We start from the raw sequence: 22,473 nt of genomic DNA on the forward strand, positions 1-22,473 counted from the left end.
GTAGTATACGGTATGAAAGGAATCTCTAACTAACGTGGACGCTCCGCAGTATCGGGAACAAAAGTGTATTTTTGATCCTTCTGTACTCATTTCACCGTGTGTGTATTTTTCAATACACGCCTGCCGTTATGTCTGTATTTATTGTACTCTTGTTTAAATGGTTGTTATGATTCTTCCGTCCCACCACTGTGAGGTGATGTGGTTTCACTCAGTGGTGTGTTAGTCAGTGTGGACTCAGAGGTACAGCACTCTTTTCCATGTATTGTGTTTGTATGTGAGGGTTTTTTTAGAGGGTGGGGGGGGGGTGGGGGGGTCATCAGGGTCTTTGATAAAAGAATGAATTTGACCCGAGCGTGTTCTCTTTGTACTGAATGTTTCGTCCATGAACACAAAAGACCCAGCGTTGTGTAAAAGACACTTTATTGAACGTACCAGCAGTCAGACTCCAGTTAGCTTGAATTAATTTAAGTCACTTTTAAAAACAAGAATTAGAAAGGCTCCGTACACGAGCCACTAGCATTTCAAAAACATAGTAACTGTACATAAACGACTGAAATAAATACATCTATGTACGCATTAGTTTGGCCTTTATGTTAAAACAATATATATATATACTCTACATTAACATAAAATATGCATCTTTGTAAGTAAATCAATATTAGAAGAAAGAAAAAGTGCGCATGTAAAATACAAGAAAACAATGCATATGCCCCAAATACTGGTTCTAAATAAATATGGACACACCCGGGCTTCCCTTCAGATGTCTTTGTGCGTTCGGCAACACCGCCCCCTACTGGCGCTATCGTGTCACAGCAGGAGACGAACCCAAAGCTTTAGAAGGCTGAAGACTCCTCACCCAAATCACACTTTGCGTTTCCCTTTGACGGCGACACGACGACGACCTTCCACTGCAAGCAAGCCACCAGCGAGACACTGTGACGGCTTCAGCTCGACACTGACGGCTTCAGCTCGACACTGACTGCTTCAGCTCGACACTGACTGCTTCAGCGAGACACTGTGAAGCCTTCAGCTCGACACTGACGGCTTCAGCTCGACACTGACGGCTTCAGCTCGACACTGACGGCTTCAGCGAGACACTGTGAAGCCTTCAGCTCGACACTGACGGCTTCAGCGAGACACTGACGGCTTCAGCGAGACACTGACGGCTTCAGCGCATAAAGAAACAAATGCACGAGCTAATTTACACTTTTTGAGTTGTAGCAATGCGGAGGATACAGTTAAACATCAGACGTCAGCACGTCCCACGGGGGAAGCAACAACAGCACTTCTACATTCAGCCCACTACTGACACGCGGAAAGAAAAAGGACATCGAACACTAGAAACTCAACTGGTTTCCCCCAAAACGATAGCAGCATAATAACACCAGCTGTAAGAAAATGATAAGCAAAGAGACGAAGGAATGTAGGACTTCTCAAAAAATGACCATAATTATCTAGTTGCGTTTGGTTTGCGTTTAACGTGTTTCTTATGGAAACTGAGAACTCAAGGAAGGCACCATCATGAACAAAGCACTCCGCCTAATTTCAACAACTCCTCCGTGGAGAGGACGAGCAGCAACCGGAGAACGAGTGACGGTGGAGACGAAGTGACGGAGAGGGAAGGAGAGAAGGGAACGATCCTGCTGCTTAACCCCTCGAGGTGACGAGAACATGCAGCGCGTGTGTGCTTCTGATGCGTCACAGGTTAGTGTCCATCCTGAAGAGAAGGACCCGTTCACCTGCTCCTGTGTCGATGATCTGTGTGTGTGTGTGTGTGTGTGTGTGTGTGTTTATCAAGCTGTACGGGTCGAGTGTGTGGAAAGAGTGAGACGGTGTAGATAGTGCAGGAGGAGGGTTACGGGGGAATGTGTGCGTTTTAGATTATAACTGGTTGTCTGTGTGTGTGTGTCTGTGTGTGTGTGTGTGCGTGTGCGCGCGCGTGCGTTATGGGTTGTGCGTCCAGAGTGTGACGGTGCGGTCGGCGGAGGACGAGAGGAAGGACAGGTCTTCTGTGTGCCATCGGCATTGGATCACCTTGTCGCCGTGCTCTCCCACCACGGTCTGAGGCAGCGGCTTGGTCAGGTCACCTAGCAACACAGACAGGAAGTGGAGCTCAGACGGGCGGATTTACAAAATCGTGACGCGGAAACGATTCCATTAAAAAAAAGCAGTTTTTCCTGTAAAAGGTTAAAGTAGCTAAAAGAAAAGAAGTATTAAAAACCCTGTACAAGCAAGATGATCACTTTGTTTTTTCTTGTTGTAGACATTACAAGCTGGGGAACACATACTGAGTTTACAATGATATTAAACAGAGAACTATGTGGTGCCCCAAACGGCGGAAGAAGAAAGCAGTCATGGATGTGTCCTCACTACCTGATTCTCTTGAATGCACTTATTGTAAGTGGCTCTGGATAGAAGCGTCTGCTAAATGGCTGGAACGTAAGGAGACGCACCTTGGAGGTTGCTGACGATGACCTTCTTGTCGTAGGAGCCGGTGAGCAGGTAGTGAGCTCCGGGGGAGAACCGGATGGATCGCACGTCGCTGGAGTGCGGCCGGTACACCTGGACGATCCGTCCTCCTCTGATGTCGTACAGCATGCACGCGCTGTCTTCCTGTCCCGTCGCTAGGAGACGGCCACTAGGATCGACTGCTACCGTGGCGACGGGACTGCCTGCGAAAAACAAAAAGAAAAAAAGACGTAAACCGGTAAACATTGTCTCACATTGTGAGAGCAGAGCTCCTTCTGGTGTCAATACCTGAGCCGTGGAAGGCAGTTCCCACTACTCGGACACAGCTGGGCACCCTGATGTCCCAGAAACGCACCGTCTTGTCCTGAGAGCCGGAGGCAATCATCCAGCCCCCCCACGTATACAGAGACAGGATGTGACCTAAGCAGCAACACATTGCTTGTCAGTGACAATCTCTCTCTCTCTCTCCTTCATCTCCACTTCCTGTTTTGGACCTCCGTGGAGCTTTGGCTGGACGAGAGCGGTCCGTGTACCTGTGTGTCCGCTGAGGGCGTGCAGACCCTGTCCTCTCTGACAGTCGGTGGTGTAGATGTTACAGTCTCCAGCTCCGGCGCTGATCAGGATGGCCCCTCCGCTTTCCGGACCCTCCATGAAGGCCAGGTCTCTGATGGTGCCGTCGTGCATGCTGAACTCCAGGTCCGGGCCTAGCGGCGCAGAGAGAGAGAGAGAGAGAGAGAGAAGATGAGGATAACAGAAGCCTGATAACAGCAGGTCAGAATCAGGGGAGCGTCTCCGCTGCCTGTACCTGTGGCGTTGCACGTCTCTGCACTGAAAGGGAGGACTTTGACATATTTGTCATTGGAGCCGGTAGCCAGCAGCTGCCCACAGTGGCTCCAGGCCGCGCAGTAGATGGACCCTTTGTGGTGTTTGTTCCTCTTGAAGCGGACCACGGGCTGCTTTATTGGACCTGAACCACTGAGGTGAGGAAGAGTGAAGAAGAAGAAGAAGAAGAGATGAGTAAACTGGTTAACATTCACACAATGTACTTCTATATACTGATTGAGTACCACTGGTACTTCCTCTGAGTGTCTTACCCAGCTTATAGAAGCTTAAGTGGACCTTTTGCTGAGATCATTTAGTCAGTTAGGTGAGCATTAAAAGCCCTTAAAGTCAGCCTCGTCTACGCTCTACAGTGCTCTGGATGTATGGTACCCGTCACGGTATCTTCGCTTGGCACCCTGAAGGAGCGTCACAACCTCAATCATTTCAACACTCCTTGAATTCTCCTTACCTCGCGTCTAGTGTTTCTGGATAAGCACAGACGCGCAGAGTTTTGGAGTTGGATCCAACAGCGTAGAGCGATCCAGACGGGTGAAAGGCGACGGCTCGGATGGCTTGAGTGTCTTCTAGAGTGTGCACGGCCACAAACAGGCTTTTAGGCTCGTCGCCCTGAAAACACACGGACGTGGAATTAGCGGCGTTGATGGAGAGAGGGAACGAGCTCAACTTTAAAATAGAAACAATTGCTCTGCGACAGCAATAACCGCCAACGCCAGAGGAGCGTGTGATCCATTTCAGGTTCGTTATTCAGAGACATACCTCTTTACTTCGGGATAAGGAGCCCGGAGAGTCACATGGTTGACTTCCTTTCTGTTTCTGCTCACTGCGAAAACCAGAAATACAGCAATCATCAAAGTGCAACAAACTCCGGCACAAGAAACCCAAAAAGAACTCGTACCCACAGTACCTCTGGGAGACGACAGGGGACTCGTTTGGAGGCTGAACCGGGCGCCCCCCCCCTGCGGTGCGTTGCGGGGTGCTGCTGAGCACCCCTCCCCCCCGGGTCTGCTCCGCCGCCACAGATGGAGGGTTGTTATTGTCCTCGGAGGTGGGCGTGTTCCCGTTGCCGTTACACTGCTGGGCCAGAGACTTCACCTCCTCTCCTAGGTCCTCCATCCCCACATTGAGCTCCTCCAGCTTCTGGATGGACCTGAGGAGACCCACACCCACATTCATGAGCTCCACAAAGTCTTTCAGCCTGTCCCCCTTTAACCCCCTCCGTCATGTCATCCCAGTTGTCTTGTGCTCGTCATCGTTCACATAACAGGCTGACTGAGTTGACTCAGTTAAACCTAAACAAAGGGACAGAGGACAAAGGAGAACTGGAGTGATGGTGTAATTATGCACAGCTTCCCTTGTGAATAATGCAGAGGATAGAGAGACGGGGAGAGGGAGGACAGGAGGAACTCTCAGGGGACAAATCAAAGGGCCCGTGTCCTGCTGACGGAGCAAAAATTAACACATTTCCAATCGTAAATTTGTGTCACAGACTCACAGCTAAATAGACTCTCTGGGGGATTTGGAAGCACGCTTGAGTTGCTGTGGTTCACGTTCAAGAGTGGAGCCCGGGTCTAATATCGTGCAGAACTAAACGCACATGGTGCGACAGTCCCCTGTGATGTGACGTAGCTCATCCCCACAGATGGTGCAATGAGGACAGGAGGCGGGTTTCTTTGGGGGGGGGGGGGGGGGGGGGGGTGTCATGGTAGGGTTTCTGTCTACTTCTCCTCGTCCGACAGCTGCTCCTTTTATCGTGTGAAGTTATTAAAAGCATTACGGTGTCTGACGGGCATCTCCCGCCGTGTCTTGTACCTGTTGAGGAACTTCTCCGTGAGGCTGTGCTGCATGTCGCTGGGTGGGGGGGGCTCCTGCTGGACCCCTCCCTCCAGCAGCATCTGCTGGTACAGTTGCCTCTGCTGCTGCTTCTGCTCCAGGTGCTGCTGCACACGGAGGCGCTGCCGATAGTACTCCTCATACTTCTCCGTTGAGTCACGCAGCTGAGGAATGAACACGATTAAACGTTAAACCCCTTTAAAGAACAGGTTTATGAACACAGGGATGTACAAATGGACATGTGGAAATAATGTATATATGAACGGGTTAAAGAGCAAAGTCAATGTTTACCTCGTTCCTGTCACCGGAGCCGGCTGACGGAGCGTCCTCGCCCGGAGCCGGGGCAGGACGCAGATTCTGAGCTCCACCCGAACTCATCATCTTATCCACGGGCGTGTCTGTCCTAGACCTTCACGGAGAAAACCCACCACAGGAACAGGTTACCTCAGACGTCTGACAAAGGTGTTGCATAAAAACACACACGGGAACAGAAACGTGGTCTGGTCCAAACTCTTACGTTTCGGGGGATTCCTCAAAGATGCTGTGGCAGTCGGAGCTCTCCATCATGAGGCTCCTGCTCAGGCTCTGCCCTCCTGCTCCGGGGTAGTGAAAGTTGGCGAAGGAGTGGGACATGGGAGAGACCCCTTTGCCCGGCGCTATCTCCCCGCCGCCCGCTCTCTTGTCTTGGCCAGACAGGCCGAACGACAGTCCGTCCAACGCCGGGTTCAGGGAGCGCGACATGTAGGTGTCGGCGGACTGGGGCCGGCGCAGCGGGGAGGACGGGTACGGAGACAGCTTGCTGATGAGCGGGGTGAGGAGGTCGGCGTAGCCGGTCTTCGTGGGCTTGACCAAGCGGTCCACGTGGATGTTGAGCTGCTTCTGTTCGAAGGCGCAGGAGAAGACGGTGTGGGAGAGGTTCTGCATCCAGGAGAGCAGAGACAGGTCCAGATCGTCGCAGCCGTTACCGCAGAGCATGTCGACGCCCAGGAGGACCTCGCCCTCTGGGATCTCCTCACCGGTCGCCTTGCTCTGGACACAAAATAAAACCCAACACATGTAAATGAATCTGGAATCTGGGTTCAGGTATTTCTGTTTTGGATTTCCGTGGTCCGAACCTGGCAGAACTCCACACAGCACTCGTAGAGGACTCCCTTAAGGAGCAGCTGGAAGAGTCGATCCCTGCTGGCCTTGAATCCAGCCTCGCTCAGCTTCCTGTCTGCAGGGATGAAGTCCGCTACCATGTTGCAGGCCTCGTCAAAACACTGCACCCTGGCCGTGCTCGGGTTCCAGTCCTGTAGGACACCAGCGGAGAAACGAGAAGTCAACATGCATGGAAGTAAAACCGTATACAGACCACAGCAATGTCTGTTAAACTTTGCAGACTAATGCACAAGAGAACGAAAAGAAGAAGCTCCCAGTCTGAGGAGACTTTAAGCGTCCTGTACTTCATCGTTTGGATCATCATTCATGCTTCTTGCCTTGAACTCGGCGTGGTGCGTGAGGCGAGGCAGGGTGAGGAGCAGACACAGTTTGCTGTAGTCATCTTTGGAGGGACAGAACTCCTCCAGGGCGTGGAGACACTTCACTGCTTCCTGCATGGTGAACTCCAACTAAAAAACAAAAAACAAAACATGAAATCAATTTCAAAATGGTTACAGATTAGACGTGTATCTCTCGACGGCAGCGCGCTGGAGAAGGTTACGAGGCTGAGACAATAAAACAAGAGACCAGCATCGAGGATAATCGTGTGCAAGAGAGCACAAAGGGATGATCTCCGTCCTGCACCACCCGGACAAGCCACTGCCAACACACAATCACAACAACTAATACACACCCCTCTGCACACTATTGCACACCAGCGCAATGATTTCCACAGATGTCCAAAGACGTCGGACCTAATCCAGTTAATAGGCCACGATCGCTCTCTGGCAGAGCGTCACAGTGTCACGTGACAGCAGGCCCACAGAGAAAAGAAAGAAGGAGCTCTGAGTATAAAGAGTCTGAGCACGTGTATAAAAGCACATTAGCTTCCATTGCTTACTATTGTTGTTGCTAACGGGGCATCCACTGCTCAGACAGAAAGGAAGGGGGCAGCAGAAGGCCACACTTGCTTTTGCCTTTCGAACCAAATCATCAGTGGGCGGGGCATCACAGGTGAACAGACACATTATGTAAAACGGATTATTCTAACGTGGACACAGTCGATTGCGCAGCATCAGCATCAGAGGTGCACAAGAACAGCTTAATCCAGATAAGTCCTGGACTGCACTGAGGCCGACGGCCACAACGCTCATTGCATGCAAATGTAACACACACACACACACACACACACACACACACACACACACACACACACACACACACACACACACACACACACACTTGTTGTTTACTGACAGTCTGCGTCTCACTTGGGAGGCTTAGAGAACATTAACGAATGCTGGTAGTTAGTTAGTTAGTTATTTAGTTAGTTAGTTAGTTAGTAGCACGTCTCTCTAAGGGTAACGACTCACATGCTGTGGCTCATCTTCTGCTGACATGGCGTTGTTCACACACAGAGCCTCCAGGAACTTCTGCTTGAGGACGATGTAACGGAACCTGAGGACGCGACGGTCACACAGACATTAGAGACGCGTTGACGCCGCCGCTGTGGGCGATCGACAAAAGTTATGCGTGAACCTGTGCACACTGACCTTTTCCTGTCAAACTTATCCATGCACTCCAGCGGCTGAATGAACTGCAACACCTCGTCCCACTGGCCATCGAGCACCAGCTGCCTGAAACAGAGACACAGGCAACGCGGGGACTCATCTCTGACTTCCTATTTGTTGTGGTATTTCCTTGACGAAAGGTGCATCATGACAAGCTATTGACGCACTAGATGGTGATAAATGTACACTCAGCAGAACTGCAGTCAACACACTATTGGCTGACTTTCAAGGGAGCACTCACATCCACGGCAGCGGTGCAGCGTTGCACTATCCCCAATATAGAGGATAACTGAGTTCACCTACCGGAGGAAGAGCATGTCGTCCGAGTAGAGCCCGTTGATGACGCCGCTCTCCTTCTCCAGAGCCAGCATGCTGATGTGCAACTTCCTGGAGTTGAGAAAGTCCAGGATCGCCTTGATGATCTCCACCTCCTTCACATTTATGGTTTCCTCCGCTGTCATGGTGACGACGGGCTGACAATGACACGGGGCAATTAAGAAAAAAACACTAATAAAACTACTCTCTCACACACACACCAACTAAATCAGTTCTTACATCTTAAAGTTTGGTCCCAAGTCTTGAATAAAAGTGGGACACAGCTCATAAAGCTCCTAAACACGCATGTGTGGAACTGTACGCATCTCACACTAGCCTGCTTCTCCTCTGCACATCGGTAGATCGAAGCGGTGCAGTCTGTTGTGATTTGCAACAATCTCTCGTTTGCGTGCAAACTTCATCTTTGGGCTCCACCCGATCAAGTGAATCAGGTGGTGTTATCCAGACTGAGCCTCTGCTTAGGAGGTATTTTTATGCTCCTCAGCCTTTGATTTTATCCAACCCTGCATCAAACATCGGACATCATGACAGAGAGGAGTCCAGCTGTCCCTCGTCAGGTGATCGTGATCTACGTTAGTCCTACATCACGTCCCACATGAGACTCAGATGAGAACAGATGAGAAGGCTGAGATATAAAGAGCTCGTTAAAAACAAAACAGCGACTGCTGCATCCAACTTAGCCTGAATGATGCTCGCTCCTCCACACTGTTAGCGGAGAGATATCTCTTATGTTACGGTCATAACAGGGAGTAGCCTCTCGTGCATCACGACCATCTATCGATCAACAGTCGCGACAGGACACAGAAATAATAAGAAGTAATCAAACACACACACGCGAGCGCTGCGGTCCTGCTAAGCTAGCATCAGAGGAGGCTAATAACACTAAGCCTCAAGTCAAACAGCATAAGGAGCTTAGGCTACTTGTTAGCTTTACGTAGCTTCCGAATTTAACCACCGGATTACAGCAAACACCGACAAATAGCTAGTTACCGTCGGAGCTCGTGCAAAGCGGACTAACGTCGCTTGGTAGACGGGGAGAGAGAGAGAGCGGCTAGCCAGGCCGGAGGGGACAGAGAGGCATCCTCCGCCGCTTGTGCTGGACGGGCGGGGTGCGCACTGACAGCGTCCTCTGGAACAACACGAACCGGCCTGCGTGGTGCGTTTAATGCTCACCTGTTTCTACCGACACATAGGGCTGGAAGGTTTCCTTTCGCTGTGGACAGACGCCGTCACGACGAGGTGCTGCTCGGTGGTGTTTGTCTCCCGTGTGTTCCTCCGCCTCTTCTGACTGCGTCTCCTCCCTGCTGGATGCGTCTCTGCCGCTTCAATGCTGCCCAGCCCTGCCTGCCGCCTGCTCTGCTGGCTGCTCTGGTGCCTGCTGTCTGCCGCCTGCTCTGCCGTCTGCCGCCTGCTCTGCTGTCTGCAGGAGCACCGCCTCCATCCATCCTGCACACACACACACACACACACACACACACACTTAATTTATTTAGCAATAAATCAAATACGTAAAGATGAATACAGTGAGATGAAACTCAGATGTTTTTTATGAATAGTCATAAAACGGTGGCCTTTTCAATTGAGTTCCCTTCACCTCTATGTATCTTGAGTGGAATGTAACTAAATGCATTTACTCAAGTACTGTACTTACATACACTTTTGAGGTACTTTTACTCCACTGTAAATACAAAATATAAATGAATGAATACATTATGATGTATTATTATGGATTAAGTTGCTCACCAGGGACGTGCGGTCAGGTGAGACAGAGCCTGTCATCATGACAAGTAATAAACAAATAATGCTAAAATAAAATAAATATTAATATTTCTCTACTGATCTGTGCTATAAATTAATTTCTGTATGATTTCAATTATTTCAAGCATTTTTATAATCATAATCTCTGAATGACGTCATGTCCTGTTCAAACAGAGGACACAGTGAGGTGAGACAGTGACCAGCTGTTCCTCACCTCACTGTGAATCCTCACTAACTGTTGAGTCTTTTTCTGTCTCATTGTTTGTCACCACTGTAATATCTGTAGACTCTTTTATTAGATGTCCTTTCTTTACATAGAATAATGTATCTCACGTCTGTGTAGAACATGTTTAGTGTTGATCTGACATTAAACCGCAGTGAAAAAGCACAGAGAGGCGAACAGTACCTCTGCCTCACTGAAGGGGGCGAGCGAGAGCCCACGGGTCGGGTTCATGCTTGTTCTGTCGTTGCTCTTCTTCTACACTTTTCTTCTTCTTCTTCTTATATTTTACTTTGACCACAGACACGTACGATTCTATATCCAAGTTTAAAAATGTCTAAAAAAACGGTGAAATGTGACCAAATCAACATCAGTTCACCGTCGGACAGGTAAAGTAACCTTTTGTGTGTTTGTTGTTCTCTTTATACATTCGGGGTTGTTACGCAGATTATCGAGGAATCTCATGATTTTCGCGGGTGGCGCTCGCGAGCGCTACGCTTCTGAAACGTCCCGGTGGAATTAAATATGTACTTTACGTGTGTGTGTGTGTGTGTGTGTGTGTGTGTGTGTGTGTGTGTGTGTGTGTGTGTGTGTGTGTGTGTGTGTGTGTGTGTGTGTGTGTGTGTGTGTGTGTGTGTGCGCGTGTGCGCGTGTGTGTGTGTGTGTAAAGAATGCTGATATGAAATATGAAAAACAACCAGTCGTCAGTGGTCAGGCTGCTGATTGGATGGTGATTTAAGCTGCTCTATTGGGTTCATATATTTGTAAATCTGACTCATGTAGTGTCAGAGCCTCACCGCTGCTGACATGAGCCCCATCTTCACCAGCGGTCACATCAATGTAATGATATTATAGACATCATTCTGACATGAGCCATTCTGCATTCAGAATACTTAGTTCAGGTATATTTAGTACTTCTGTACTTTTACCTAAGTGAGATTTTAAGAGCAGTACTTTTACTTCCAAACCGATGGAAGACGTTTGTGGAAGCTGTGTGAGAGGACACGTGATCCAGTTCAAATACTGTCCTGGAATCACTTTCTAAATGACTTCAGACATGTCTTTGGCATTTATGTCTTCTGTCTTCTGTTAGTCATCAGCCGACATACAGTAGATACCAGATATCTGCCCAGCTGATTGTCCATCAATACGATCAATATGAGGATATGGGGGGGGGGGGGGCGTGCAGATTTGAATAATATTTTCTGTTCTATTTAACAGCCTTCAGTCTTCAGTGTTCAGTGTCTTTCCACAGCAGGCTTCAGTAGTCTGGACAACAATACACAGCTAGTGTCTGAGTCCCTCTGATGGTGTGTGTGTGTGTGTGTGTGTGTGTGTGTGTGTGTGTGTGTGTGTGTGCAGCCTACACGGCTCAGTAATGATGACCCTTACCTGTGTTATTTACTTTGCTCATGCGGTGGTTAGAAGGATATTACGTCAGTTTCAACGATGCTAATATTCCACCTAAATCAATCAAGACGTGAAACCATGAATACTGTTGATAGCTGGCGTTTTAATAAAGCTCAAAGTAATAGAAAAACAACATAAACCCCATGAACAGTTGAGCATATTTAGCAAGTTGACCAGAAAATGAATTTAAGAGTTGGAAAATGGATTTCATACAACACCACAATAAAACCTCATTAAGATTTCATAAACCTTCTGCACTGCTTCACTAGTACACACCTCCAACGGGTCAATGTCATTACAAAAAATACTTCTATATGCCAAAATATATATATGTACAGTGCCAACACATGCGGAAGGAACATGTGACGAAAAGTAAAGTAACAAGCATGACGGTAAGGGAGGAGCGTCGCGGGTGAATCCATGTATTTACAATCTGCTTTGAGGATAATCGAGCTCTAACAGTTAAGACAATATCCACATTAAAGTGGCATTTTAAGTATTTGTTAGTTCCAACTGCAACATGGTCAATGGAGATTATTGACTGATGAACCAGGGTGGGATTCACGTCTATATTCTACTACTGATGATCGCATTTGTAGCACAATTAAAAGGCCCCAGAGGACAACAGAGCGATACAAATACGTGATAAATTATCAGAGCTACACGCCGACTCGCTCATTGTGGATGGATCTGCCATCATATACAAACGTCACTTATATATACGTACAGTATATTATGTTTCTCTGAATTCAAATCTACGACGCCTTTCAGGATATCTTCAAAGCATTATCAAAATGAAATAAATTAAGAGTCTATAGCGTCCATACGCTCAGTACTCTCATCGATGCACACTTTAGGAAAGTAGACTGAGGCACTTTCCTCACTCTTCTTGGCACTTCACCACACACACACACACACACACACACACACACACACACACACACAAATGTGAACTGTTTATACATTTTTCAGTCAAGAACTAAAAAAAACAAACATGCGTGTGTAGCAGCAAAGTTCTCATTAAAAAAAACGCTGCCTCTACCTGATCACGGATCAGACAGGCCACCCCTGCAACGACGACACTGCCTGAGGGGGGGGGCGCGCAATCTGATCCCAGACCTGCGAGTGCACACAAGCGTCTCCTCTACAGTCGTTCTCAACAGGCGCCGACACACCGACACTCACGGCGCATCCGAATGACACGAAACAAGCGTAAGGCCACACATGATGGACGTATAGAAGCCTCCCTGCCTCCCTGCGAGGCGTGACATTCAGAGCTTCAGTGGTTCAACTAGGTAAGGCATCGGTCCGCCGCCTTCTTTTCTTCTCGGTTGTTGTTTGTTTGTTTTTTGGCACATGAGAACATTGATACACATGCTGACGGGTAAACGCTCGTGTCCCGTTCAATCGGTCCGGTCGACTCTGTAACAACAAACGTCTGCGAGGCCCACTCTCCGTGTTCTACGCTCCACTTGTGAAGTATTACAGTGAGACCGCGTTGTCCTTTTTAAATGAAAATGTAAAAACACACAAATTGTCCCCGTGTTCGTTCCGGAGAATGTCCAGATTTTGCCCCGGCCGTCTGCCGCTACTTGGTGTGCAGTTTTTTGGGCGTGGCCTGCTTCTTGGTTTGCCACAGATGGCTGGCGATGGTGATGGCGTCCACGCTGGCGGACATGGTCTTGGCCGGGATCAGGCTGAACTGCTTCCTGTCCGAGTTGTACTTGTACAGGCCCTCGATCATCTTGATGGTGATGCTCTTCGGCCCGATGCCGGCCAGCTTGGTGATCTCCTCCGTCTCCGGGCAGTAGGCGTACACGGACCGGAACTGGCACCCGGCGTCGCGGAACAACAGAAGGAAGTTATTGGCTTCGGATTTCTCCATTTCCTGCGCAAAATCACAGAGAAAAGTCATCCTTTAGTGCAGCATATTTAATGCAGAAAAAATACAAAACATACAAATTGCAAAACATACATCAAGTATCTTGTTCTTCTGGCCTTCGTTGACTTTGCCAGCCAGGCAGCAGTGGGCCAGGGCGTTCTGGATGATGTACTTGTTGGACTTGGCACTCGGCTCCTTGTATAGTTTGGGTCCTGTGGGGGAAGAAAAAAAAAAAAGCAGGCGAATGAGATGGCAAAAAATCTCTGCGTGAATCTCAACTATGTAGTAATTACAGGTATGTCTTCTACCTGTGTACTCGTTGTTGGAGGGGGTGGATGAGGTGGTGGAGTCGTTCTCCCAATCCTTCTCTCCGTTGCGACTTCCAGTCGAAGGACAAGAGGAGAAACCTTCTGCAGAGTCCGGCCTGCAGACGATCACATACAGACCGACGAATGACAACGGGCGGACACGACCAAAACCCACGACAAAAACACGTAAAGGTCGACGGACGGAAGCGTGTATGAAACAAACAGCCATGCACACACACACACACACACACAGTTATTAAACACACACACAGAGAAAGAGAGAGAGATGTGGTAAAACAAGGTCAGACGCTGTGACACAATTCTCAAACCCTGCCCCGTTGTCTTGCATTACATCACACTGAACCGACCCAGCTTGTGCGGCGAGAGACAGAGAGGCCCGTTCAGCCGAGCAAAGCGAAGTCTCAGCGTTGTCTTTTATGGCTTCTGTGAGGCACGAGTGGAGGAAACGGCAAACACAGGCGGTGAAAGGCAAGAGCAGCCGACAGAGAGAAGAGAGCAAACAGCGGCCGGAGGGACAACACTGCGGAAAGCGGAAGAGGATGGAGAGCAGGAGAGCCGAGGCGGAAACATCTCAGCCACACAGGTCCAACAAGCAGCAAAGCAAACGGCAGTAATGTGATCTGTCAAATGGTTTCACTGTCGACACGTCCGTCTACTTTTTACGTGAGTCTGGGCTGAAAGAATGTCCGATGAAAAGCAGGCTTAAGTCACATGGAGCTAATTCTACACGGAGCCACACCCGGTACACGTTGTCTGTTGAGTCACTTGTTTTCTTCGGAGCGTTACTAACCTTCCCTTTCTTTCTTTGGGAGAGCTTAGAAAGAACGGGATGTGGGCTAGTTTATTGCCTCTGAGGGACGCGTGCAGAATAGAGGGAGAAACGAGAAAAGGGATACAAGAGAATCAAGAGTGTAAGCCTCGGGAAAGACAAAGACTTAACAATTAAGAAGAAAATGTCCCCTCGGTTGTTCCTACCTGTTGTTCTTCCTGTTATTCGGCTGGTCTCTGTCGTTGTCAGCCAGATTTAGAGACGCCAAAGACACACTCGACACCGAGAAGCCTCGAGGACGCACCCCTGCAACACAAGGAGCGCTCAGTAACGCCGCCACGAGTGTGTGTTCCTGCTGACGGTTCGCATGTGGCTCACCTGAGGCTCTCACAGGGGGCGTGGGCGACTCCATGACGTCCCTGTGGATGGACTTGGGCCGCGGCTTCTTCTTCAGGCTTCCAGATCGGGGCTTGAGGACATCGTCCATGTTGTCCTCCAGCTTGAGCTGGTTCCTCCTCAAAAACTCGTGCTTGATGTATTCCCTCCTCGCCTTCTCGTTGTCCTTCTTCTGCTGCTCCTCCTCGGCTTTCAACCTGGAGGAGGAGACGGAGGTACAGCTTCATTGAGTGACGGCACGCTCAAGTTTCAACACGACACACTGTATGTGTTGACGCTACGGACGCGGGGACAAAAAGAGTCAAAGTAAAACTGACCGTGCAGACTCCCTCTTCTGCTCCTGGTCCAGCTCCTGCTGTTGCTTCTTCACCTGAGTCTCCTTCTCCCTCCGAAGCCTCTTCTCCAGCAGAGCTGCTTTCTTTGCTGCCATGTCCTCCTCCCCTTTCACATCATCCTGGTGTTTCAACGGGTGGGGGACACACAAAGTAGATTGTACGTAGAGACATTTCCACTGCATCTTTAATACCTTCAAGCTGTTAACTCAGCAGATTCATTATTGTTAAGATATTTCTTAACAGGCTCATGGGCCATGATTATAATAATCATGGATTATCTTAAGACATTAGAAAGATAAGAACAGTTCTGTAGCTGCAGCTCACCTTGAAGAAGAATCCACAGCACATCTTTTGGTCTTTTCCATACGCGTCTCCTCCTGCCTCTCCATCTCCTTCACCGTCTCCCGGCGCCTCCTTGCTGAGGGCTCGTCCTTCTGGAGGTTTCAGCCCAGACAGAGTCACCTCCACCAGGTCTCTTCTGTCCTGGGGGTGTCCCTTGACCCGGCTGCCTGTGGGCCCTTGGATCTCAGACACCGGTTGACACAACACCTCTGATGACCGTGTTTGCTTGGCTTCACCCTTTCTTTCCTCCCGCCGCTCGTCCTGCTTCTCTTTGGCTGCTTCTTCAGTAGACAGCTGAGGAGTGCCAGCACTCTCCTTTACCACTACGTCTTCTTTGTCCTCAGTGTTTTCTTTGTTGTCCTTGGTCTCATCGTTCCTGCTCTCCAGAGGCCCCTCGTCGTGGCCCAGGTACGCAAACGGGCTGTCCTGGTTTTGGCTGGGGGTGAAACGTCTCAGTCTGGGTATGCTGTCCACCGAGGTCTGGGTGTTGAGCATTCGACTGAAAGGTGTGACCTTCAGATCGTTCGGTCGAGGAGTCCTGGGGGTCCTGGCGTGGAAGGAGGCCGGACGGCGCTTGATGCCAGCGGGGGAACGGTTGGGAGCGCGAGGAGAGCCGGAAGACGAAAGGATGGGAGACAAAGACCCGACCGAGCCTCGTCCCGACCCGCGGCCCGTTACACTGCTGCTGCGCAACTCACGGAGCTGCCTGTGAGGAAGAGAACGCACAAGGTCCTGTATGTGTTCACAAAGAAAACACCTTTTTCTATCTGTTGCTTTGTCATTAAGTGATACCTGTGTGGAGATGGAGCAGGAGGAGGAATGACCCAGGACTGCTGCTGTTGCTCTCTCATGGACATGATGGTCTCCTGCTGCTGGGACAAACGCTGCATCTCTGTCTGCAGGAAGCCCAACGACGTGTTCAGCCTCTCGATGGAGCGAGTGTACTCCGTCAGGTCGATTTCTCCCGGAGACGCGCCTGTATCACATGACGCAGGTCAGTCAGTCACTTACCAATTTGACTTCCACAACCAGATCGAGACTTCCCGAGAAGGAGGTTCTTCCAAGCTGACTGTTGCAGTTTGTTTTGTGGTCTGAAAGAGACACTCACCTCCAGCATCCTCACAGGGGGATTTCGGAGCCGCTCCGTCTGGCTTGCATCTCTCCGCCCGCTCCATGCTGCCCCGGTTGGTTTCATTTGAGGCCGTGAGGGACTCTGGAGAAGCTGCTTCTGCTGCGCCCGAGCTGAGGGGGGCAGTGATTCCTTTTCTTCTCACCACGTTTAGAAAGGCCGTTCTGCCCATCCTCTGACGATGGCGGGTGAAAGCTGCTTCCACCTGTGAAGAGAGCGACGCGGTGTGAACGTTTGTATTCAAAGCTATGCTACTTGGCTGTCTTTCTTTTGTCCTCGTCTTTTTTTACCTTCTTCTTTTGGGCTTCAATGGCTCTCCGCTTCTCCTCCAGCTTCATCCTCAGCTGAATCATCTCTGAGGCGATCAGGTGGGAGGGGTCTCTGGGGGAGGGCGTTACTGGAGAGGGAGATGTGATTGGCAAAGGAGGTGTGGACATCTAGAAAAAGAATGCAAAGGGCATTGACATTAATTCTATAGAGACTAACTTCACTCCACTCTGCAACACAGGTAAGAGTTTAAAAGAGGGAATGAGTGACACACACACCTGAGAAGAAATGCTTCTTGGCAGGTGTGTATATGGCACATTGAGATCTGAACTCTCCGGTGTGGTTCCTCCACTACTCCTTCCCTCCAGCTTCCTGAACTTCTGCTCCGCGAAGCTCGTCATCCGGACCATGCCTCCTCCAGAGCCTCCAGACGACGAGACGGGGCTGACGGTGTGGGACCTGGGGATTGTGGGTGCCGAACTGGGACAGGGATCGCCCCTGTCACCCCCGTCTCCCCTCTCACCCTCGCGGTTTGCATCACTGACCCCTTTCTGTCCTCCTTCCCTGCTCTTCTCCCTCTCCGGCTGGTCGGGCAGAGGACACGACCGGGTCATGGCCTCACAGTCTGCGTCTATGTCTGAATAGTCTCTCAGGGAGGAGGAGTCCTCATCCAAGCTCTGGATGTCCTCTGTCCTCACATGGATGCCTGTGTCAACTTCATCTGTGGACACAGAGTTGGGGTCGTGGTCGTTGAACCGAGCCTTCGCTGAACCCGGGTCGTCTCCCTGACCTCGGGCCCCTGAAGGGTCTGAAGGGTCTGAAGGCTCCGCACCGTGGAGAAAGAAGCCATTGTCTCCGTCCCCCACACCCAGGCTAGCGTGGGGCCGTTCAGTGTCGTGGATGATCTTCAGGGCCTCCTCGATGCTCGGAGGACTTGACGGGCTGATGTGGCTCTCTGGGAGCCCATTGGAGTACCTGGAGACAGATTTGGGTAAATTAACCGATGATCGTTTAAACGGTTAGCTTATGTACTATCTCACCTGCTGGATGTCCTTCTTATCTTTAAGTCTCTTTGCAGTTTGAACATATTTTAAAACTCTAAAATTATCATTTGTAGCAGAGTCCTTTGGTAACATATATAAAATATAAACAGAGGTTTTTAGTGTTTAAGAAGCTTCCCTCTGCTGTACCTGCTCTGGTTCTTGACTGAGAAGGTGTTGTTCCTCCCGAGGGGTTTGTGGGAGGAGAACTCCTCGTCCTCCTCGGGTATGTGTCTGCTCTGGCCGTTCACACTGACGGGCATGAGGGAGAGGTGGCGCTTCATGCCCCCTCGAGAGGCATAGTGGACTTTGAAGCCAAGGCCGTCGCTGCTGACGGAGCGGGTCATACCGCCGAGGGAGGGGGCTTCACGGGGCGGCACAGCCGGGTCTCCGTCCAGAGGAATCTCAAAGGAGATCCCCCGACAGGAGGAGCTGAGGGAGGAAGTGTAGCGTTAGTCTAATGAGGAAACGTCAGACCACTTCACGTCTGCTCTGGTGGGGCAACGGCGGAGTCCAGGTACTCACCGTTTTTCTTTGGGCCATGTCCCGACACAGCCCTCCACGTAGGACATGGAGGTGGACCTCTTCATTATACCTGTCACAGACACGGAGTGGCTTCTTACTGCATGTATTGACTTATTTCAATGCTGCGGTGATCTGCTTTAGTTTCAAATAAGCATGCGTGACACTGGAGCGACTGACTGCATGTGTGTACATCAGCCACTAGAGGGCCTCTGGTTCCACACCCACACACTCTTCCACCGGTCTGTATTCATGTTCCCAGGTAACTGCTAACAGTGCTGATTATGGGATATTGTTTTAAAAGCACCACATAACTATGAGCCATAAGCTTGGCAGTGACACCAATGCTCCTGTTGTATTTACACACGAGGAACATGAAACAATACTCACTAGCATTGTAACAAATCTGCCCCCATGACCACTAAAGTAAGATGTATGTACATCCTCAGCTGAGGACAGATCTTTTACCGTGTGACGGGACATTCTCAGGGCTGTCAGGCGTGTCTGCATAGCTCTGTTTGACTGGGCTGGAAACAGGAGCCATGTTTCTACAGGATGACACAGGCTGACAGGCTGCAGAGGGAGACACATGACAAGATACTCAACATGCAACCTCAGGTCAATTAATAATGTAATCCCTCAGCATGCATAACACAGCATCATCATCATCATCATCATCGCAGTTAGCGATAGCATGCGGATGTTATTGTGAACTTGTACTGTACCGTTCGGGTCAAAGACTCTGGGCTGTACAAACGAGGGTTTAACCACTTCAAACCACCAGAAAAGCTCAGCCATGAACACCAGGTAGTTACTCTGCAAAACCACACACACACACACACACACACACACACACACACACCTCTGTGTTTAATATTGCAGTCACATATGTAGACATGCGTCTCTTTGCAGTTGCAGCTTCTTCTCCCTGTGTCTCTGTAAAGATGTTGGTTGAGCTACAGTCACAAACGATACAGCATTTTTGACGGATCAGTGAGGTCACAGCCTGCAAACTGTTGCTAGGTGACGGGCTCAGGTAGGTGTGTGTGTGTGTGTGTGTGTGTGTGTGTGTGTGTGTGTGTGTGTGCGTGCGTGAGTGTGCATGTGTGGTTGAATATTATTACGCGTTTCATCGTCTGGGTGCTTTATTGTCAAAGCTCTACGCCTCTTGAAAACTGCCAAAAAACACCATCTGGAGTTCAGCTTAAATGTGTCACATGTTGACAGACGGATGCACAGAGCAGTGAGTGAGTGAGTGAGTGAGTGAGTGAGTGAGTGAGTGAGTGAGTGAGTGAGTGAGTGAGTAACCCAAATCAATGATGAATGCATTCATGTTAAAACGAGAGCGGCTCTGGGGGCTTATATGGATGAGTTCATCTGTAGGAAAGCTCTTAGTTAAAACACACACAGATCTCTTTATTCACTTTCTAGCAAGAGTAGACGTAAAAAAAGGTAATTTTAGATACACCAGAGAGTACAGCTTAATGGAAAACACAGCATTTCTGTTTGTGTCATATATTAAATGAATGGAGACACACACACACACACACACACACACACACACACACACAGGATTTAGTGGCAGGCTCTGGGGAATGGGCAGTGTGCCAGTCTCTTTGACTGGTCTTCATGACCATTCTCCTCCTCTCCTCCTCTCCTCCTCTCCTTGTACACTACACACTCAATGCACAGTCACTATACACAACATAGTGACTGAGAAGGGAAGGAAGGGAGGATTAGAGAGCACAAAGTGCACAAGTGTAAAAAGCGTCTGAGTTGTTTTGAAGAACGGAAAGTCCCCGTCAGCTTGGACCGTGACTTGAATGTGAATGTTCCTAATGTTCCTAGCCCACGCTGCCTGCATACTAGTCCCCCACACGGCTCCTAAGAGAGCCCTTTAAAGTCGTACAGTACGGATTTTATTATGTGGAAACGAATGTGAGGAGATTTCAGCCTGAGGACCGAGTGAATCAGCAGTTCAGCCGTTATCTTTGAAGTTCACAGATTTTACTCTGAGATAGAAACAGAGGATGTGGAGGTTTGGAGGAGGGGGGGGAGACAAGGGAGGCAGGCAGAGACGGGTCAGGACTGTGAATCTCCTCTGAGCAGAATCTGTCCTCTGTCTGACAGAGGGGGGGGGGGGGGGGGGGGGGGGGGGGGGTGTTTGGCTTACAGCGTTTGTACTAAGAAAGCAGCGACACTCTGGAACACACAGGCTGTCATATTCATTTAACCTGGCAGCAAAGCAGCAAAGCACCTAACCCTAACACACACACACACACACACACACACACACACACACACACACAGCCCCTTAGAGGACCTAGTCTGCTCACACACATCCATTATTCAACGTTTCCTCGCCTGACTCATTTTTGGCTCATTTGTTTTTCGGCCGCCCTAACTCTCCCTGTTCCCCGAAACACTTTTCTTTCTTTAACTGAATCCACAGGGTAAAAATAGCACTTTCCACAGACATCCACATGCATGTATTTATTTTCCATATCTTAAACGGCTCCTTACCTTTACAGATGCGTGTGCATAGAGCATGTCCTCCAGGCTGAAGTGGCAGCAGTGGTTGAGGTTGTTCCTGCAGAACTCCTGCACCAGCTGAAGGTTGTACAGACTGTCGGCCAAAGACATGGTCTCCTTGAGGCAGATATCTGCTCCGCCAGGGGAGGGGTCAGACACACAAGGGAGGGGTGATAGCAAAGGCCGGGCCGGAAGACAAGCGAAAGATAAGGCATAGTTTATCTTTAAAAAGAAACAAGTGGACGAGGACAAACTTTTCCCTCTAGTATTTGCACCATATGCAGAAGATTTTAATCACTCAAAATCCTTGAAACAGTTCGTGACGCACTTCTTCAAACTCGTACGGGATGAATCATCAGCATGTTCATCCCCTGACGTTACTGTGAGGACATGTGTGTAATATCTGACAAGAGGGAAGAGACCCGGGACAGAGGACCAAACATCACAGCGGCTGGTTTCTCTGGAATGATGTCATTCTGCACTTTACTGTACTTCTTTACTACTCTTACAGTGAATCCATCTGCCAGCAAAGAAGACCTAAATCACCCCTCGCTTCCACATCTGGTCCACATGTGTACGAGCGCCCCGTGAGCTACATGCAACCCTGAGAGTCTCGGAGCACCGGCGCGAGACTTGTTTATCTTTGAAATAGTAGCCGGCTACTCCTCTCAACGCTCCTTCGTCACACAACCCTCGTGACCAATCACGGCCCAACTCGGGGCATTTTTAGAAATGAGGGCGCAGCGAAGTTGAGAGGAAGCCCGTCTTTGTTCTCCACGTCTGTGCCGAAAACCTCCCTGCCTCACAGTGTCTTTCTTGGGTCAACATCCTTAACAATATCCTGCATTTATGTCATTAAATGTGACCCCAGAAAGTCAAAACAGGGTCCTTAATCTCTTGATTATGTTGTTCTTTGAGATTAAGATTAGTTTAGCCCGCTGGAAACATTTCCTGTTAAAGGCTACTACGCTAGTATTTGTTTTAATTGAACCGACTTCCTTTCTTATACATTCAAAAGGCAAAAGGCCGTCACAAAATAAGGGCACGTTGATAATAATTACGCTCTTTGTTTGAAGCCTTCTATACACATGTAGTCGGAGCGGCGAGAGCAGAGAAAAGCCTCCTTTGTGTCGTCCAGCTGAGCCTCAGAGTCGCTGAGGTCAGCTCATTGAATGCTATTCCTACTGTATGACTGCAGCCTTGTATGTTTACTTTCCAGTATGATCACAATAAGAGAGGGCGTGGCTGGTGAGATCAAGTGGGTGCGGTTACAGATCGAGGGCTTCGGTCCCACCTTCCAGCCTGACGGCCTGTGGGCAGTAGAAGTGCAGCAGGGTGGTCAGAGCACAGCCG

At 49.6% G+C, this 22,473-nt stretch overlaps 2 protein-coding genes across 3 annotated transcripts in view; both read right to left on the minus strand.

The window, feature by feature from the left end:
* Nucleotides 1-403: 403 nt before the first annotated feature.
* On the minus strand, nt 404-9,554 carry wdr47a (WD repeat domain 47a). Its single transcript, XM_068738065.1, has 17 exons — nt 9,363-9,554; nt 8,157-8,326; nt 7,836-7,919; nt 7,656-7,740; nt 6,621-6,752; nt 6,258-6,434; nt 5,660-6,171; nt 5,434-5,551; nt 5,122-5,306; nt 4,217-4,459; nt 4,069-4,132; nt 3,761-3,918; nt 3,275-3,444; nt 3,003-3,173; nt 2,758-2,889; nt 2,454-2,672; nt 404-2,087 (listed from the first exon to the last, which is right to left on the minus strand). Exons 2-17 carry the CDS (start codon nt 8,312-8,314, stop codon nt 1,945-1,947), a joined length of 2,751 nt encoding a protein of 916 aa, XP_068594166.1. The 5' UTR covers nt 8,315-8,326; nt 9,363-9,554; the 3' UTR covers nt 404-1,944.
* A 2,106-nt stretch (nt 9,555-11,660) lies between these two features.
* camsap2b (calmodulin regulated spectrin-associated protein family, member 2b) overlaps nt 11,661-22,473 on the minus strand; it is a 24,974-nt gene continuing 14,161 nt past the window's right edge. Inside the window, exons 5-22 of one of the 2 annotated variants that reach the window (XM_068738063.1) lie at nt 22,415-22,473; nt 21,112-21,251; nt 19,314-19,404; nt 19,057-19,161; nt 18,592-18,661; nt 18,217-18,498; nt 17,305-18,001; nt 17,050-17,196; nt 16,739-16,964; nt 16,423-16,606; nt 15,613-16,336; nt 15,271-15,407; nt 14,936-15,150; nt 14,764-14,863; nt 14,579-14,638; nt 13,768-13,883; nt 13,553-13,671; nt 11,661-13,465 (exon numbers count right to left, since the gene is read on the minus strand). The exon at nt 22,415-22,473 is cut by the window's right edge and continues 83 nt beyond it. In XM_068738063.1, coding sequence (XP_068594164.1) covers nt 13,166-13,465; nt 13,553-13,671; nt 13,768-13,883; nt 14,579-14,638; nt 14,764-14,863; nt 14,936-15,150; nt 15,271-15,407; nt 15,613-16,336; nt 16,423-16,606; nt 16,739-16,964; nt 17,050-17,196; nt 17,305-18,001; nt 18,217-18,498; nt 18,592-18,661; nt 19,057-19,161; nt 19,314-19,404; nt 21,112-21,251; nt 22,415-22,473 — 3,772 coding nt within the window. In that variant the 3' untranslated portion in view covers nt 11,661-13,165. The remainder of the gene's footprint in view (nt 13,466-13,552; nt 13,672-13,767; nt 13,884-14,578; nt 14,639-14,763; nt 14,864-14,935; nt 15,151-15,270; nt 15,408-15,612; nt 16,337-16,422; nt 16,607-16,738; nt 16,965-17,049; nt 17,197-17,304; nt 18,002-18,216; nt 18,499-18,591; nt 18,662-19,056; nt 19,162-19,313; nt 19,405-21,111; nt 21,252-22,414) is intronic. The other variant, XM_068738064.1, reaches the window with a different exon arrangement.

Source organism: Cebidichthys violaceus, unplaced genomic scaffold, assembly GCF_023349555.1.
Source record: "Cebidichthys violaceus isolate CVI_PGR_0920_01 unplaced genomic scaffold, fCebVio1.0.p SCAF_8, whole genome shotgun sequence".
Taxonomy (NCBI): Eukaryota; Metazoa; Chordata; class Actinopteri; order Perciformes; family Stichaeidae; genus Cebidichthys; species Cebidichthys violaceus.